Below are 19664 nucleotides of genomic sequence, written 5' to 3'. Positions count from 1 at the left end.
AAATTTGAAGAAAGTTGGATTGGCTTCAGGGCATGGACTAGAGCAAAACAGGGACTGATTTCATCACCTGTTCTTCGTTGGCACATTGCCAACAGAGTTCGGTGATTTTAATCCACGGGGTTGTATCGGGTTTGGTCCCAAGAGCACAAGTACTAATGGGCTCAAATGTGCGCGAGTCCGACCACAAATGTCAGACATATCTTGTCACAGTCAGTCCAACATGAAATCATAGATGTGTATTGACATACATATTTCTGCATGAAATAGATAAAGCTCAGTTTTAAACTAAACTGAGTTTATAATAACGGACATACCATTGTGATAATATGTTAAACATATTTTTGATTTTGTTGATGATAGGAAGACATTTTTAAAAAGAAGATTCCTTGAATTGATGAAGCTAAAATGGAAAATAGTTTCTATGGAGTAAATATGTATGAACTGTTAAATCAACCGACCAACCATCCAGAGAGCCAATCAATCGGTCATTTCAATCACTCATTCACTCAAACAATCAATTCAAGTTCAAGTCCACCTAACGATCCACCCGACGTATGTACTAATTTTAGGAAAACAGGAACCGGAAGTTAATAGCCGACATCAACAAAGGAAAAGACGCTTGAACCATACTGATACTTGCCTGCGAGGCTGGGTTGAACCACTCCGCCTGTGGTTGAACCTGTGTAATATCTTCCAGAATGGGAAAAAAGCACAAAAAGCACAAGAGCGAGAAAAAGTCTTCAGACGCACCTGATGGTAACGCATTATACATCCTAGATCTTGACTGCGATGCACTTTCCAATCGTCATTGTGATGGATCTGGCCATAGACCATTTCTATGATCTGGCAATCTTTTCGACGTTCTCTTGAAGTTAAAATGACTCGGGACTAGATAAGTTTGTACAGCGTAAAACCTAATGGTTCCCGTACTGAACCGTGGCCCAGTACGCATCAAGCCACATCTAACATAACACAAGGGCAGTTATCGTGAAAGTAGCAGTTTAGATTTTACCCACACAACACCAACCAGAATACCAAGATACTTTAGTTTACTCTTTAGCAGTAGCTCTGGTTTGACACATTTGTACTGTAAACTAAAATTATAATAGAAGAAAGATCCTGATCTTTCATTGTATAATGACAGTGTAAATTGCTCTCACATGCCTCGTATGATCTTCCTTGCGCCGTATGTGATTACATTTTTATTCTGAAGACAACTTGCGCAGACGATTTTTACTTTTACACTTTACTTCTGGTCTGTGTATGGATTGGATGTGATGCCATTTTTGATGGGGTGGCCAAATATATTGTGTAAATCTAGCCTATATCTTTCACCACTTTATATATAAAAAACGCTCGCGCTGGACCCGAGTACTCTTCAGACATTCACACACACACACACACACACACACTCTCTCTCTCCCTCACTCCTTCTCTCTCTCCCTCTCTCTCTCTCACACTAACACACACACACACACACACACACACACACACACACACACACTACCACATCTCCATTCTAAAACACGTCACGTTCCAAATCAAAAGACGACATTCTATTTTCTTACGTCACTATTCTTGGTTTACGGTACCATTCGGCGGCTTTGCTACGAGTATGGCATAGTCTTGGTTTGCCGAGACCTTGCACCGTTCTATCAGACTGCCTGGCTGGCTGTTGCACCGCGAATTCCTCCCACCGCCAAGTTAGGTCCCAGGTAACATTATGAAGTTTTAATACGATCAATCGGACCTATTATCAAGTTAGTGTATCAACTTTTAAACGAACTGCGCCCAGTAGTTTCCCAGCAATAAGCTGTTAAGTCGAGACACACACACAGACAGACAATTAAAGTCTGCTGGACCCTTGTACTAGTGTACTCGGGGATAAATATATATATATATATCGCACTGGCTATACGCACTCCAAGTGTATACACGATTCAGCCCCTGTATACACTCCGGCGTAACTTCCGGTCGCGACGCGAATCAGTTTGCAATCCAAAGCCACTTTGCGGTTGGAACGCAGAGCAGTTGTGCAAAAACAAAAACAATCTTACGCTCCAGGGCCTTTTCTGTAATGTAGATTTCATTTTCGAAGTGTACATGAAAGACCAGACAACCACATCAACACTTGGAGTGTCATTCGACGCCATTTTGCGAAGGAACGCCTAAAACAACTTTCGATTCATAGTATCAAAGTACATTTGGGACAAACACACACGCACAAAACTGTTGCTGCATGGCCTGATGACCACTTCTGGATTGTTGATGTTATACTACTTGTAGATTGCTGACAAGAACTCAATTATGCTGTTAAGTTACTTTTATGTGAGGTTCTGTTTGGTGGAATAATATGAATATTTTGAATACATCTCAACTAGTTTTGCTCTGTAACCTTTTCAGCAGATACAGGAACGGATGGTTCTGCAGCTCACAGCGGGCAAGGGCAGACAACTGATACATCAGAGAAGGGGGAGAAGCCACTGAAACTTGTCTTCAAATTAGGACCCCAGGAGACCTCTGAATCATTCAATTCGCCACAGACAGAAGAACGGCCCAAACACAAGCACAAAAAGAAGAAGAAAAAGAAAGAGGGAAAGGACAGGGAGAGGGAAGAGGTAAGCTAACTTTTGCTGCTATGGCTAATGGAAGAAAACTGTTCTATTTTAAAAGATTAAACTTTAAAGCAGTATTCACTAGTCTTTTGCTACACAGTTTAATGCCATTCAAGTCATATATATATGCTTGGGAAACCCAAACAGTCTGTTTTCATACCTTTCAACCAATACAACCAAAACTAAGTGTCCGGATGAAAGCATCCAGGCACATACACACACAGAGTTTTACTTGTCACTGATAGGCAACTGAAGTTAAAAGAATAGTTAATTAAATTACATATGATTATGATGCAACTATCACTATCAGTAAAGTGGAATCCTACTCCTCCCTCGCCAATTAAGACCTTACATTCTCAGCTTTATTGTTCACTGACAAGGCCTAAAAAAAATAGGTGTGGTTACAGTAACCCGACCTACCCTATTTTTAGGGGCCGACCCTATAACCTTTTATTACATTTGTCAAAAAACAAAAAAAATGAAAACAAGAATTCCTCTAATCTTCTAGTTCTAAGGTGTTTTTTTTTAAAGGTAAGTTCAAAATTGTTCAAAAGAATATCCATAGTCGCACACTTATTTCCCTGTCAAGTAGGTTTAATTTGTATACATTAGAAAAAAAAGTTTAAAAAAAAAATGTGATTGCCTACCTTCCTACCCTATTTTTTTTGGCTATGTTACCTTAACCACACCTATTTTTTTGTGTGGCCCAACCTCTATTTTAAGACTCCTTCCTGTTTCAGAAATAATCTTCACATGTGGTTTTTTTTAGGTCTAAAGAGGGATGTTCCACTGTATGATTCAAAAGAACATTTAATAACGTTGATCACCTGTAGCAGGGAAGCAGCAGCAGCCAGAAACGCAGCGTGCCAGAGGAAGTGAAGACAGAGCCACCGTCAGAGGAACCGCCCCCGAAGAAAGCCAACACAGAAACAGATAGCATCAGTGTCACTGCTGATGGCAATGAAGAAGGGGAGACTATCGAAGACAGGGTCCGTCATTCCCCCAGGGCCTGTGCCATTAAAGCAGACGATGGCGCCATCTTGCGGACGTGTTTGGAGTATTTACAGAAGGCGCTACAATCGTAAGTTTGTTCACCTGTCCTTCTAATTTGAAGTTGGAATATTCTAAGGGAAGTGAATTCGGCTCTGGCCATACTGTCCAAGTCAAAACCTATTTGAGCAAAACAGGGGTGGGAGCTGTAACCAATGAATGCCAAAGAGGAAGAAGACTCTTAAAATGTGGGATAGCAGCTGCAAACAAAGCGCCATGTTCAGTAAACTGTGATACTTGTCATCAGAGGACCAGCTCTGAGAACAGTACGCAGCATCCTCTCACTGCTGGTGTCCTTTCACGACAGGAACACTGGTAAAATGAACACAACAAGAGTGTATAAGAAGATGTCTGGTTTGTGCAGTTGTCTCTTCATGAACAGAACAGAACACAAAACAGCGTATGATGTCGAGTATTTTCAGATGGCCCTTCATGAACAGAACAGAACACAAAACAGCGATTGATGTTGAGTATTTTCAGATGGCCTTTCATGAGAGGGACACTAGATAAATGAACAGAACAAGAAACAGTATAAGAATAAGATGTCTGGTATTTTCAGGTGGCCCTTCGTGAGAGGGGCTCTACATTCAGGGGCTGTATTATTTTTAACTTTGGGTTGGCAACAACACTGTTTTTCTTCTCATTTGCAGGTGTCCTCTCTTGAGGGGCCTTGCATTTCAAGTACTACTGCATGTGTTAAATTTGATTTTTATGTTGTTTTCAGCAAAGATGTCAACGGGTTTTTCGCCTTCCCAGTGACAGACTCCATCGCCCCCGGCTACTCCAACATCATCCACACCCCCATGGACTTCAGCACCATGGAAACCAAGATCGAGAAAAACGATTATCGCAGCGTCATGGAGTACAAGGTGAAGATTTTGTAGTAAGACTTTTCAGTAAGAGCCGCTGTGAGAGAGAATTGTCAAACACAGAGAGTCTGCAGAATGTGACAAGTATAACACTGAAGTTTATTAGTATGGTACTCAGAAAATTAATTTTATATTTGAAAAAATAGTGAATGTGCTGACAAAAGTCTGTTTGTTTTACTCTAAAAGACCTGTTGGGAAAAAAACCTGCATTTGCAACTAAATTTAGTTTTTTCTTTGCCATATTTTTCTGTAACATGATGTTTTGTTTGCAGAAAGATTTCCTGTTGATGTGTACCAATGCCATGACGTACAACCGGCCGGAGACAGTGTACTACAAGGAAGCCAAACGGCTCGTACATATTGGCGTTAAACAGCTCAGCAAGGTCAGGCTTTTATCTGCTCATAGATTCAATAGATGATGTTTGGAAATAACTCTGTCCGGTTTGTATGGGTTGTGAAACTAAAAGAGTGGATACTCTTGCTTTTATTGAGGCAAACTTTTTGTAAGGCACAACAACAAAAAATAGTCTGTTTACGGTAACATAGGCACACAAAAAATAGGGTCGGTAGGTCGGGTTTATTTTGTTGTTTTTTTCTCCCAAAAACCATATTTTTAAGTTATTTTGCCAAAAAACAAAGACTTTTTTTTTCTTTCCCAAATGCCAAAAAAAGTCTAGGGTCGTGCAAAAAAATAGGGTCGGCCGGGATACCGTAAACAGACTATTTTTGTGTGTGCCTAATATTATAGGCCATTCACTAGCGATGGGTGTGTCAAAAACATGTGGACAAGGAGTATGTGTGGAAAGTTTGCCTCAATAAAAGCGAGAGTATTCACTCTTTCAAAACCCATACAAACCTGACAGAGTTATATCCAGAGTTCGTCTATTGGAGGAATTTTTATACTAAAAGGTGTGAGCCTACCTAAAAAGAAACTCCATTTACATTTAAAGCACACAGGTGAACTGGATTCTTGTATGTGACATTTTTAAAAACAACTAGGCATTGCTGGCGATAATAAACTACATTCTTCCATGGCGATAGTTTTGCTGGCATTTTCAGCATCTTATTTGTTTACTTATTAAGCTGCCAGTACATCTGCACCAGCTTTGGAAATGGAATGTGTGATGCAGGTTTCAAAGTGTGTTGATCTGTACTAAAGCGTGATGAAGGGAGTGTGATATCAGATCACATTTGGCGGGGATGTAGCTCAGTCGCTAGCGCGCTAGATTTGTATCCAGTTGGCCGCTGTCAGCGTGAGTTCGTCCCCACGTTCGGCGAGAGATTTATTTCTCAGAGTCAACTTTGTGTGCAGACTCTCCTCGGTGTCCGAACACCCCCGTGTGTACACGCAAGCACAAGACCAAGTGCGCACGAAAAAGATCCTGTAATCCATGTCAGAGTTCGGTGGGTTATAGAAACACGAAAATACCCAGCATGCTTCCTCCGAAAACGGCGTATGGCTGCCTAAATGGCGGGGTAAAAAACGGTCATACACGTAAAATTCCACTCGTGCAAAAAACACGAGTGTACATGGGAGTTTCAGCCCACGAACGCAGAAGAAGAAGAAGAAGATCAAATGTTTTTAATGGCGGCTTTATCAAGCAATTCAGAGCAATGCAGTATTGGCGACCAGCCCTCTGATAATGATGTCATAAACAAAGGGAAGTAAGCGCTCTAAATGCATACAACATGTGCAACAGAGTAACAGAGAGTTATGTGCAACCAATCTCCTGGCACCTCAGAGAATAACAAACCATGAAATGAACAAGCTTCTTCTTCAGCGTTCCATGGAAATGAACAAGCGTCTTTCGTCTTTTTTATTTCCTCTGATAATAAAGTCAGTTGTTTCTGTGCAGGAGAAGCTGTTGACGATGAAGAAGACGCAGAGCTGGCTGTCGAACCTGACGCTGGCAGAGATCGGTATTGACGAGAACGGCAGAGTGCTGGAGGAACTGCCGCCCATACCGGAGGAAATCAAACACAAGGAGAAACCAAAGAGCAAGTCGACGAAGACTGTGTAAGTCTGCTTCATGAGTTACGGTGATGGTACAGTGGAACTCTCTTTTAAGACCCCCCAGTTTAAGGCTTCCCCCCTTTTAAGACCTTGTTTTTTCAGACTTTCTTCTCATAATGTCTGTAAATTTACCTCCATTTTAAGACTCCCTCCTTTTTAAGACCTGCTTTTCTCTGATTTTTGGAGGTCTTAAAAGGGGGGTTCCACTGTAGAGTCAAACCTGTCAATGATAATCACCCAAGAGACCGACCAAAAGTGGTTGATTTAGACAGGGTGTCGAAAGGTGAATAATATCAAAAAGAACTTGTTGGGGATCCTTCGGGGTTGTTATTGTGGGCAGGTGGTTGTTATTGAGGGGTGATTGCAAGGGCAGATTTGACTGCAGTACAGAACAGTACACTGGGATAAAACTAAGTAAGTTGTGTTTCACAGCACTTTTGAAAGATGATTCTGTAATAGAGAATCAAATTGACCAGGAAAGCGCAAGTATTCAGAATTTTGTGAAAACACACAAGTGATGGTTTTGAGACATTGGCTGGTTCTTACTGTTGTGCAAATAGAATCGTCTTGTGTGTATCTATACAAGGGTGCCTGTTGTGAAAAGACTCCCATCAAATGTATTTATGCTGGGTCATATTATGCCGACAGAGGGACGCCCTTTGAGCCGTTCCCAGACAACCTGTCACCGGAAGAGATCCTGGCCCAGGCACAGACCGCTGCCAAGAAAGCCAGGCAGGAACTGACTGTCAGGGAACCCAAAACTGATGTGAGTTGTCCTGCAAACTGTTGTTCTCGTCTAACTTCTGTAGCTAACCCTGCAGTTGAACATTTTATTTTTTAGTTATGCAGTTCTTACACGTACTGTGCAATTTGAGGTTTACTGAGCAAGTTCCGTGTCAACACACACGCACAAACACACACATGTCAGCGGGTTCAATTTAGAAGTTATTTAAAAGTTATTCATGGTAAAGACAGAAACAAGTTTTTGCAATAGCAGCAACATCAACTGCTAATATAACATCAACAACAACAAATCAGACCTTTCTTACCAATTCCTAAAAATGTTACAATAAGCATATCACAATGTTTGCTTCATGCTTGGTTGCATGATTTGTGTTTGGGTAATGTTATTTTCAAACTTTGTTACAGCTGGTGTTCCTGAGGCGCAACAAGAAAGGCATAACCACTCTGAACATCCTCAACCCTGAAGACGACGGAATTGGTAAGTAACTGATAGATTTATTTGACTGCGAAGCAAATTTGTTATGTGTTCAGTTTTAGTTTCACTTGATTTGCTGGTGTAGTGGTAGAATACAGTGACTGCAAAGCACATTTTCAATGTTTTTGATATGCAGGTATGGGGGTCAGAATTACAAATTAGGCATGGAAGTTATTTTTCCTTTATGTTAAAGGCATATGTACGCGCTCCCGTGTTTACAAAGTGTAGTTTGCCCACAATCGATGTCAAACGCACCATAAGACCATATAATGACGATATGTCACCATGCGCGGACCATAATACATGCATTACAGCTTGTTCTAGCCTCTGAAAAAGTGAGGATGTCAACAAAGCCGCGGTGTTAGCTCCCTTGCATCAACGTTACATGTGTTGCCAAATCTATAAATAGGACCATCTAGATCAAAATAAAAATTCAAATATCTCAACATTTAAGGGCTCCTAGACCACAATATTTTGCAGGGAACTTAATTTAGCATGTCTCCAGCTGTTGGTAAAGCAATTAGCGTGTATATTCATCGAGTTAATATGCCTTTAACATAACTAGTTTTATATATAATTGAAGTAATTAGGGGGTGAAATCTCAATTGTTTGTCTTTGCAAGGATTCATCCTTGAATGTTGGGGATCTTTTTTAGAATCTAGTCATCAGTATATTAGAAACTCAGCATAGATTTCTGTTTAAAGCCGTAGTCTATCTTTGATCATACGAGGGGCAAATGTTTATACAAAAAAGGGGGACCGCCAACACTGCACAGAATCTGTACCGTATTCTGTACACTAGGGGCAGCCTGCACGCTTGATGCAGAATTTGATACATGATTCTTAACTACTCAGTCCCCGTATAGTAATGGACCTCAGCTTTAATGTCATGATTGTTATTGTGTGTGCAGTGAGCAACACAGAGAGAGTGGTGAACCTGGGAGACCTGGTGGGAAAGCTTCCTGCTGGCACCGGGGCTCTGCAGGGCTTCAAGGAAGATAAGCGGAACAAAGTCACACCCGGTAAGTGCAAACAGATACACTTGGTAAACTTAACAATTGGATTGTGCTTTACCTAGTACAGTCGATCCTGTATATAATGACCACCTATAGATTTTAACCTACATACTTATCATCACATGTTTAGTTAATCATTTGATCTGTCTGTTGACTGGTCTATGTGCTAATAGTATTATAATCAGCAGGAAGAAATGGTTGTGATTTGCTACCTTCTTCCATTGCAGGGCGTATATTATATTGAGAGATAACATTTTTGCCACAAAACAGTTCAGTTTTGAAGATGCAGCAATGGAACAGTTCTACCGTCTAGGCAGCTATGGATTTTTGTGGTGATAAGAAATATCCCTTTGAACAAGTTTTGGTTGGAACATTAATGTCAGAAATGTAAGGTAAAGCAGAACAACAGATAATTTGCTGATGGATAAAAACTGACAGTGTGAGAGTTATGACTGGAGCAGAATAGAGGAACCCAGGAAATAACTCACTCAGGTTTATAAGGGTTGTGAAAGAGTGAATACCCTTGCTTTTACAAAGACAAGCTATCTACACATGCTTCCGTTGTGCAATGTAATTTTCACACACGACATTATAGGCCAGTCACTAGCAAGGGTGTGTGTCTGAAACACATGGAAGGAAGCGCATGTAGAGAGCTTGTCTCAGCAAGGGTATTCACTCTTTCACAACCTATACAAACCCGACAGAGTTATTTCCGAACATCATCTACTGTTTTCCATGTTAATGACTTGAGTGCTACCATTGGTTTCCATGATACCAGTAAAGATGAACGTTGCTTTGATTTCAGTCCAGTACGTAAACTACGGTCCATTCAGCAGTTTTGCCCCGCAGTACGACTCGTCCTTTGCCAGCGTCAATAAAGATGAGTCAGACCTGCTGCTAGCCACGTATGGGGACGAGACAGGAGTGCAGTACGCCAAAAGGTCAGTCAAAAAAATCTGATTAACAAAGGGAAGTAAGCGCTCTAAAATGCATGCAACATGTGTAAGTGAGAGATTTTCGGAACCATTCTCCTGGCACCTGAGAGAATAGCAAGCATTGAAATGAACAAGCGACTTTCATCCTCAAAATGTCATCGTATTTCATTCATTTTTGTCTGGTCAGTCAATAGGCATGGTTGTCACCATGTCAATAGGCCATGCATTACTGGGTCAACTGGTTGGGTAGTTTTCAAGGTGAATAATACTTGTTTGTTTGTGTTTCAGTGTTCAGGGTTTTGTGGACAGTGCCGGTGACTACGCGGTGAAGATGGTGAACAACCTGCTGGACATGCTGACCAAGGGTCAACACACTCGCACCAACCATGCTCTGGAACAGGTGACCACTCACCTTGACTTTTCTTCTTTTCTTCCTTTGAAGGATGGTGTTCAACAGATAGAAGTGTCCCTGTGTTCTGGCTACAGAATCAGTGGCTGAGATATGGCATGCTCTTGTCTTGACATGATGATGATGATGATGATGATGATGATGATGATGATGATGATGATGATGATGATGATGATGATAATGATGATGATAATGAGTATGATGATGATGATGATGACGAGTATGATGATGATGATGATGATGACGAGTATGATGGTGGCGATGATGACGACGACGACGACGATGATGATGATAATGATGGACGGCGACGGGCGACAAGCAACGACGACGGACAAGATGCTTACAGTCATATGGATGATCATGATGATTGTGATGGTATGTAGTGTTTAAGATCCATAACAGGCTGTTTGGAGAGCAAGTGAAAAAACATCAAATATTTACTTACTTTTTCCCATTGTATGATGGAAATTCTGCAAAGCCTGACGTTTTTAATTCTCATGTGTATGAAGTCGTATGTGTCTGTATCTCAGCATGTATCTGTGCCTGTGCTGTGTGCTGACTTGTTGTTGAGATACTAAGTAGCAAGTGTTTGTGTGTTGACAGCAACGCAAGCAAGAACGAGAGAGAGCAGCAGCTGCAGAGGAAGAGGAGAGCAAAGCTGAAACTTCTCCAGCATCCAGTGAGGTGTGTCGGCTTTTTATTTGACTGTATTTACATTTTTTCTCTGCTGTTTTTGATTTCTTTGCGGTTTGTCTTTCCATGTGGTTGGAGGGAGGAAGTGTTTCTTTTTGAGGTATTTCTTCTTCCACAATGAAACAAATACTCTCTTTCTCTCTGTCTCTTTTTTTTCTCTCTCTGTCTCTTGCATTTCTCTCTGTGCCTTATTGATATCTGCTGGTACTTTTCAGAATAGGTTTGAAAAATTCTGGTGAATCTAATGGAGAGTTTTGTCTCATATGTGGACAGCTAATTATTTAAATACTGTGCTGTTTTTGTCTTTCAGAAGTTGATGTCTCCCCAAGGTGACGCTGCGAGTTCAGGTATGTATTCATGTTCTTCTGATTCAGTTATGTGTGATTCTTTACCCAGGATAGCTGATGGCTGATGTTAATTGTAGTTAGGTACAAGACCTTGGTAAATGTGGACCTTTTTCCACCTTCACCCAATCTTGTAGTCTGCTTCTAATGAAATAATCTGCTTCTTCTGAAATTGGTTTTGATATGGCTGAGTTCCTGCTGGTATCAAATGATGACACTTGCTGCTAAGATGAAAGAGGTACAGTGGAACCCCCCCTTTTAAGACCCCCTAATTTAAGACTTCCTCCCTTTTAAGACCCTGTTTTCTCAGACTTTCTGTTCATAACCTCGGTAAATTTATCTCCATTTTAAGACTCCCTCGTTTTTAAGACCCAACTTTTTTTTGTGGATTTTTGGAGGTCAACTGTACTCATAAGATGTAGAGCAGTAGTTTTATATAAAAGGTCTCATTTTAATCACACTGATATTTCTGTTTCTTTCAGAGGCCACAGAGACAACAGACCCCTTACAGAAACGGCTGAACAGCACAGCGGAAATGATCGGAGACTTGCAACGCACACAGGACGCTCGGCTGAGTCAGGCTCCTCCCGCTCACCTGGCTCACTGTGCCGGGCCCTCCGACAAGGAGATGGAGCTGGGTCAGTTTTTTTACGAGATTAGAACACTTCGTTTTTTGGTAGATCTAGTTTTATTTGAGATATATTATAGCTGTGTTGTTAGTCAGTGGGAATGGGATTGGTTTTTTTCAGATCATTTTGATTGCCTTGTTTTCAAGACAAATAATGTTACGTGTTGTTTAGTATTTCACCTTCAGTGAACTTTATGATGTTACAACATGCACATATGTGACCCGTTCTCACAAACGGGGGCCTAAGTCGCAGCGAGCCGTTCCGAGCTATCGGCTGGGAAAGGCAGTGAGGGCCTACTTGGGTGATTTTCATTTTTTTGCATTTCTGACCTCTTTATACCCTAATCTTTCATATTCCGAAATATTTTGTTGAGTTTTATTATTTAAATGTGTTAATTATGTCTTCAAAGACACAAATTCGCTCACAACACTATAATTAGGGAAGGAAAAAATCGCGATTTTCTCAAAATGGCGTCCTTGAACATGGTCCGGTTGTAACTTACTTAACTTCCGCAATTTTTTTCACACAAAATTCTTTTTGGTATCAAATCAAAGCTTATTAAATGCAGTTTCCAGTGATATGCATAACTTCAAATATCAAAATTCGGACTTAGGCCCCCTTTTGTGAGAACGGGTCACATATGATTTATTCTTATTGAAATATGAATTGAAAGTGAAATTAAAAAACCCTGTCCACTTTTTCTCATTGTTTCTCCACTGTGGTTCAGGATATAGTCCAGAAAAAATCCTGATCTTGTCTTGTGTTCTTTCATGTCATATTCAGTATGTAAGATTTGCAGTAGAGTCCTCTCTGCCCTGTTGCTACTTGTCTGACAGACAAACTGAAACCATGGCCACTTTGTGGATACAAATTTGTTTCGTTCTTTTTCAACAGCGTCCAAGGTAACAGAGGGCCTGGCTGATCTGACCAGCGAGGTCACTCCGGGGGACTTGGTCAGTGTGAACCGCCTACGTAAAGCCATGGGCATTTCGTCGCAAGCTGCTGCGTCCCAGCCGTCCACCACAGACCCTGAAAGCTGTGCTGACGATGCTCTTCCTGACGAATCTCCAGAACCTATAGAAAATCTCCCTTCTGCTGGCACAGCATCAGAGAGCGTGGCCGCCTCGCATGCAACGGAAGATGAAGACGATGAAGAGGATGACGATGACGCAATGGAAGGGGTCGGGGATAAAGTGGAAACGGAAGACGAGCGGATCGTGGAGGAAGGGGTGTCACAAGACCCGGCCGACCTCAGCGAGTTTTTCTCCAGCTCCCCCATGCAGGAGGAGACAAGCATGGACGGTGCCAGCTGAGTTGTTTCCCCTAGTTTTGTTCTGTACAGGTTTCAGGTTTTGATGAAAATGTGAGATCAAAGATTACCAGCAAAATTGTTCGAGTCATAATCGGTGATGTCTACTTGCTTTTGTTTCTCCCGTACAAAAATCAAATATATTTGGGAGATGGGATATAGGTCAAAGAAAACCAGGCATGTTACTGTTTAACTGACCTCATGTATTGTGCATTTTTGATTACCATTTGCGGTCCAGGAGTAGTCCATGAGTAGCTGAAACCCCTGAACAGGATTATTCCATGAATGATATGCTGTAGGGGAATTTATTTAGTATTGGTCACAAAAGCTGCAGCAATTTTGAGAAAAATCATTTCGGAAGGCTACGCTGTTATAATTGGGAAACACTGCAAAATTACAAGGGAAAACTGGTTTTCATACAGATTTCAAGAATCTCAGAAAGCATCACATAAACAGCATCATTCACGTTAACTGGACTGTATAAGAATGCAGGTTTTTTAACTCAAAATCCCTGTACCTGAAGTGCTGATTGGAAATGTGCAGTGTTAGCTGTTGCACACAGACTTCGCTACAACTAATTGAATGTCCACGAGAAACTCGAAGCTATAGCTGTATATGTTTCTGTTACTCTCATGATTTCCTTGATCTGATTGCAATGATGGATGATGAGTGTAGTGTGGTGAGGCTGTAAAAACAATAATGGTGAGATCATGCTGTAAGAAACTGTCATACTCAGATGGGACTTCTTACCAGCCATTACTTCAGCAACTTTTGTGTTTGATGTAATTATGCTGAATACAGTGTATTCTTTAACTTGCTGTAGGATTTAGTTCATTTGTATGGGGCGGGGATGTAGCTCAGTCGGTAGCGCGCTGGATTTGTATCCAGTTGGCCGCTGTCAGCGTGAGTTCGTCCCCACGTTCGGCGAGAGATTTATTTCTCAGAGTCAACTTTGTGTGCAGACTCTCCTCGGTGTCCGAACACCCCCGTGTGTACACGCAAGCACAAGACCAAGTGCGCACGAAAAAGATCCTGTAATCCATGTCAGAGTTCGGTGGGTTATAGAAACACGAAAATACCCAGCATGCTTCCTCCGAAAGTGGCGTATGGCTGCCTAAATGGCGGGGTAAAAACGGTCATACACGTAAAAGCCGTGGGAGTTTCACCTCATGAACGAACAAACAAAAATTCATTTGAATACGTGGGACTGGGAATATTTTGATGTTTGAAGTCTGTGTGTGTGAGAGAGAGAGACAGAGAGAGAGACCAGCGAGAGAGAGAGAGATAGAGGTGGTGTGTGTGTGTGTGTGTTTATGTGCATCTGCCTGATTTGGAATGATGGACAGTGCTGGATTTAGTTGAGTGTTGAAAACGTGCAAGAGTTTAGGAAAGAGAAAATAGTCAGAATGTTTTTGGTAATGAAGGTCACTGTTGATATCTAGATACTTGGGACTATTGTGGATGCTTTCCATGGCAGCTTTTACGTTTTCATTTTTTTCTGTTTGCTCTTTGTGTGTGTGTGTGTGTGTGTGTGTGTGTGTGTGACCTGGGAACCTATACGATTTCGCCGTATTTTGTACGCATGGTACGATCAGTACGGTCAGTGGAGATTCGAGAAAAATACGACGAGAAAAATTCCTAGACTACTTTTCTTCACAAGCTCATCCTGAAGTCAATCGAGTATTTTGACACATGATTAAAGTTTTTCTCAGTAAACATTAAAAGAAGCATTTGTTTTAAACGCATTGGTAAACTTAATTAACGGTGCGACGGACGCGTGTGAAACATGTTTGAATCATGGATATTGAAATGCTGTGTGGAGTATGATAATTTTTTCTGAAAATAACCAAGTTTGCTTGAGAATACTCCAAGTGCAAAACAGGGGTTCCCTTGCGTGTGTGTTTGTGTTGGGGGGAGGTGGTGTCATTGATGTAACCAGTAAGAGGTATGTACAACTTCCGCTATGATTATGAACAATGATTCTTTTAGTATAGGTATGAAGTTCACACATTTTCATTTTCTGTTTATCAATATTATCACATCATAAACTGTTGGACGAATAAAACTTTTAAATGTTTTTCAGTATGTTATCTTACTGAGAAGTGCTAGACAAACAGGAATCACATATACCACACACACACAAATATTCACAACACATATACACACATGCACATTCACACACACTTCCAACACACACAAACATACACAGAGCTTGTCTTCGTGTATTTATTGCTAAGTAGATTTAACATCTCAAAACAAAACAGCAGTACTGACTAAAAGAGTGTGATCACCTTGCATAATAAAACCAGCAAGCAATTTCTTTGCCCTGTTTAATATGTTTGAAGCAAGCAACAGTAAATGTCACCATGGTTACCCAAAGCAAAAGATGCAGCCCATAACAAAACACAAACAAATCCACTTCAAAACAAAACTGAACTGCCAATTTTAAAGCCTCGGATCCAAAAATGATTCATGATTGTACTAGGTGCATAGTTACGCAAACTTTGAAAACTCAAACAATATCGTGTAACCCAAGTACAGTTATTTCCAAAGCAAAGGTGAGCTTCTAACACCAGCCTCTAAGATTCAACATACCTTCCTTCTTGTTTTAACCACCCATCTTGTCAACAGGGGAGGGACTCTTCTCAGTAGAAAAAGAGGACCCACCCCCCAACCCTTGAAACATTTTCAATGCTACATTAAAATCTGTGCAATCCAAGACTAAATTCAACATGTTTGGACAAGGTCAAAAAGACACTAATCACTTTTTATTGTAAAGCTCTTGTCCAGTGTTGAACATTTGTCTTGTTTGACAATGTCAGATTCGCCCAGGCTTTTACGCTGATTAAGAGCATCCTTTAACTTGGACACATACCAGGGCGGGGATGTAGCTCAGTCGGTAGCGCGCTGGATTAGTATTCAGTTGGCCGCTGTCAGCGTGAGTTCGTCCCCACGTTCGGCGAGAGATTTATTTCCCAGAGTCAACTTTGTGTGCAGACTCCCCTTGGTGTCTGAACACCCACCGTGTGTACACGCAAGCACAAGACCAAGTGCGCACGAAAAAGATCCTGTAATCCATGTCAGAGTTCGGTGGGTTATAGAAACACGAAAATACCCAGCATGCTTCCTCTGAAAACGGCGTATGGCTGCCTAAATGGCGGGGTAAAAAACGGTCATACACGTAAAATTCCACTCCTGCAAAAAAAAACCACGAGTGTACATGGGAGTTTCAGCCCACGAACGCAGAAGAAGAAGAAGAAGAAGAAGGACACATACCAAAAATGAACAGTGTGGCTGCTTTCTGTGCAGAGTGTGAGAATCAATTTGGCAGATTTACATAGAAATCGGTTGTGAAATAAATTCATCAGAAATTCCTACTTTGCATGGAAAGCAGCCAAGGTGTGGAGTTTTAAAGATTTCCACGACGTGTCAAACTGGAAGGACACACTTGTACAACGTTAAAGCCTGAGTGTATCTGCAGTCTATAACGACAGCCCATGGGACCAATTAAGTTGTCCCCATAGACATGTGTTGTTATGGAACGATGAATTATACAGGAATGAACCTTATCTTGGTTTCTTTGGGGCGGTCATATTTGGCAGGTGTTTGTTGTCAAGAGGTGGTTGCCAGGGCAGTTTTTACTGTGTCATGATTTACAAAAAGGTCCACACGTGGAGGAAGATACACCTGTACCTCTAAGAATACAACTAACCCAGCCCTCTACTAAGCAAAAACTTCACAAATGTCCCATAAAGCTTGCCTTTTAGCTCAAATACAAAACAACATGGTCCCGGCAAGCCAACAATCCAACGGAGCGAGCATGGCCCTTTTCTGAGCAACGATCATACACATTGGTCCTGGACACTAATACCAATAAAGCTGACCAAGGAAACTTAGAAAACTTGACAAATATACAGCAATCTTACATCTTGAAAATAATATTTGTGGCTTACAAATATACTCTACACAAAAATTCCCAAACAAATGGGGCCGCTGAACTGCATAAAATAATGTTCAAATAAAAAAGAATCCCCCAAAACATGATTAATGAGTGAAACATTTCAATTGTGATCAGAGTAAGGAGCATAACCTGAAGTTCTATGCTCAGATCAAATGCAGTGGGTGTAGATTTTTGCATACTTGTACCAGTGACAGAGTAGTCACGTTTGAATGACTAGTTTACGACACACCACAACTATACTCATACCTGTGATAAATATGAATTTTCGTAATGATCCAAGACTCAGCTTGAAAAAGAAGTCACAACTGACAAATATAAAAGTCATTTCAAACATTTTGTTGTAAGCATGCTTGAATACAGAGCAACTTATCCCAGGAAATAATGTAAAGAAAATATTCTAGTGGCCTTTAAAAAGCTCTGTGGATGGATTCAAATGAAAGAGGAGAGACAGGAAGGGGGAAGGTATGTGGGTGGAGGGGGGGAGGGGGTATATGGCACACGTTGCAAGTAAAAGAAAAAAGACAAAGGAAGGCAAAGGTATGATGCCGGTTTTTGTGGGAAGAATACTGCAGTGACTTTGCGTATAACTTTAGCTATTACCTGTGTCTGTCTGTAACTATCTATGTCATTTTTGTAGGTTGAAAATAATGGAGGCAGTCTGGGCTATGTTTAATCGTCAAATTGTAATAATAATTGTATTGTTTTCAATATTACGTCAACACAAATTACCCTACTGCAAGGTGAAGGGAGAGAATTCTGTTTGTCTCCCTTTACAGAATTCATACTTTACATTTGACTCAACACTCACATTAAAATGGACACAAGCTTAAATACATTACATGTGTACTTGTTTACTAACATAAACAGTGAAAAGAAAGCGTATATTTTTGAACACATGTATACTTTTTTTTGCATGAAGCTTAGATATATACTATACTGCACAAGTTGAAACTGGATGAAATATGTGTGTCTTTCTTTCTTTATTTTGTGTTTAACGGCGTTTTCAACCACGAAGGTTATATCGCGACGGGGAAAGGGGGAGAGATGGGATAGAGCCACTTGTTAATTGTTTCTTGTTCACAAAAGCACTAAAATATGTGTGTGTGTGTGTGTGTGTGTGTGTGTGTGTGTGTACCTGTGCATACATGCGTGTGTGTGTGTGTGTGTGTGTGTGTGTGTGTGTGTACATGAACGTATATGCATGTTTGTGTGTGTATGCATGATTCACTGGTAGTATGTACACATGTCCTATCACCAAGATGGCTGACTAGTTGATAAGAAGATGAGTATATGGCATTTAACAAGTGGAACTGATGCTTCCGATGGACCAACATTAAGTGCAGAGAAATGCAGGAAGCAATTTGTTGCAAATACATAAACATTTTAGCATGCATAATCAATGCTTCATTCGTTGCTCTTTGCCCCTACAAGATGGGGGGCAAACTACATGTGGCCTTTGTTTGCTGGGAATATACCACTGGCCATGCTAATTCCATTTTGTCAGCAATCAGTTACAGGGGACTTCCACTAAATCGCGGTCTACTAAATCGCGAATTCGGCTATATCGCGAAGACCTCTTGGACCCCCCAAAAAACAGGACATTACTGTCAGGCAATCTCCCTAGTTAGCGACACTGAATGAATCTCAGAATGTTCACTCTTATTTCAGTACAGTAGATGGCATCATTTTCATTGGGCTAGTTCTGGAGATCATCTTACTGTCTTTTCCTTATGGGGAGAACGGCTCGGAACTTGAGGATTTTAATATTTGTTTTATAGGATATGTTCATAATAACAGTAATGATAATGGATTCACCAATTTTTTCTGGTCAGAAATATTTCTGTGAAGTTTAAACAAGACACAAAACTATAGTGACAGTCACTGAGCTTTGTTTCTTTATACTTCTTTAAACTCTATTTACAGTTATTTATTTTATATCAATAACGTCCCGGTATAAAAATTACATACAATATCATGCACAAAAATCACAACCATTCAAGCCAAGAGCATTCGCTCTGGCAGTCCAAACACTGGGTATTTTCTGTACAGGCAAGACAAAAATATCTTCACAACCATGGGGTATATAGCATAAAATGCAGTGAGAAAACAATAACATACTCGGGGGTGTATTAACAAAATGCAACAAGAAAATAAGTGTATTCACACGCAAAGGATTTGCCATAGAATCTCACAGGGAGGATTGCACCGATTAACAATGACAAGACTTTTTCGTGGACTTCAGATTAAAAATTAAAGTATATATATATACACTAGATGAATACCCGCTTCGCCAGGTACGGCTGCGCCGGGAAGAAGTCAAGCCGAATACCCGGCTGCGCTGGGGACAAGCCGGCGCACCGCACGGAGGAAGGGAGATAAACGCGGCTGAAAACACTGGAGAAGATAAGGAAGAGTTACTGGGAATGGATCCAGAGAAAAACCAAAATCGGTTCAGCGCTGCGCGCTGAGAGCACGTGTTGAAATATCTCATCGATGAGGTTGTGTCCGGGGTGTAGCTGAATACGGTCTCCAAATTTGAAAAAGATCCACCGAGAACTTTGGCCGTGCATCGCGGACACACACACACACACACACAGACAGA

At 41.0% G+C, this 19664-nt stretch overlaps 1 protein-coding gene across 3 annotated transcripts; it reads left to right on the top strand.

Moving 5' to 3' along the window:
* The first annotated feature begins 607 nt into the window (after positions 1 to 607).
* Positions 608 to 15178, top strand: LOC138971174 (bromodomain-containing protein 7-like). 3 transcript variants are annotated; one of them, XM_070343832.1, is made up of 15 exons: positions 608 to 756; positions 2407 to 2618; positions 3449 to 3696; positions 4390 to 4534; positions 4807 to 4917; positions 6391 to 6551; positions 7197 to 7314; positions 7698 to 7770; positions 8678 to 8788; positions 9588 to 9723; positions 10006 to 10117; positions 10730 to 10810; positions 11130 to 11166; positions 11646 to 11801; positions 12687 to 15178. In XM_070343832.1, the coding sequence occupies exons 1-15, from the start codon at positions 699 to 701 to the stop codon at positions 13103 to 13105; spliced, it is 2178 nt and encodes a 725-aa protein (XP_070199933.1). In that variant the 5' UTR covers positions 608 to 698; the 3' UTR covers positions 13106 to 15178. The 3 variants fall into 3 exon arrangements, with proteins under 3 accessions (XP_070199933.1, XP_070199923.1, XP_070199915.1); XM_070343822.1 differs by having other exon boundaries at positions 2404 to 2618; positions 3452 to 3696; XM_070343814.1 differs by having other exon boundaries at positions 2404 to 2618.
* Positions 15179 to 19664: the final 4486 nt, after the last annotated feature.

The sequence above is a fragment of the Littorina saxatilis genome, linkage group LG1 (genome assembly GCF_037325665.1).
Source record: "Littorina saxatilis isolate snail1 linkage group LG1, US_GU_Lsax_2.0, whole genome shotgun sequence".
Classification (NCBI taxonomy): Eukaryota; Metazoa; Mollusca; class Gastropoda; order Littorinimorpha; family Littorinidae; genus Littorina; species Littorina saxatilis.
Note: the sequence above shows the minus strand (reverse complement) of the source record. Positions and strands in the feature narration are given on the sequence as shown.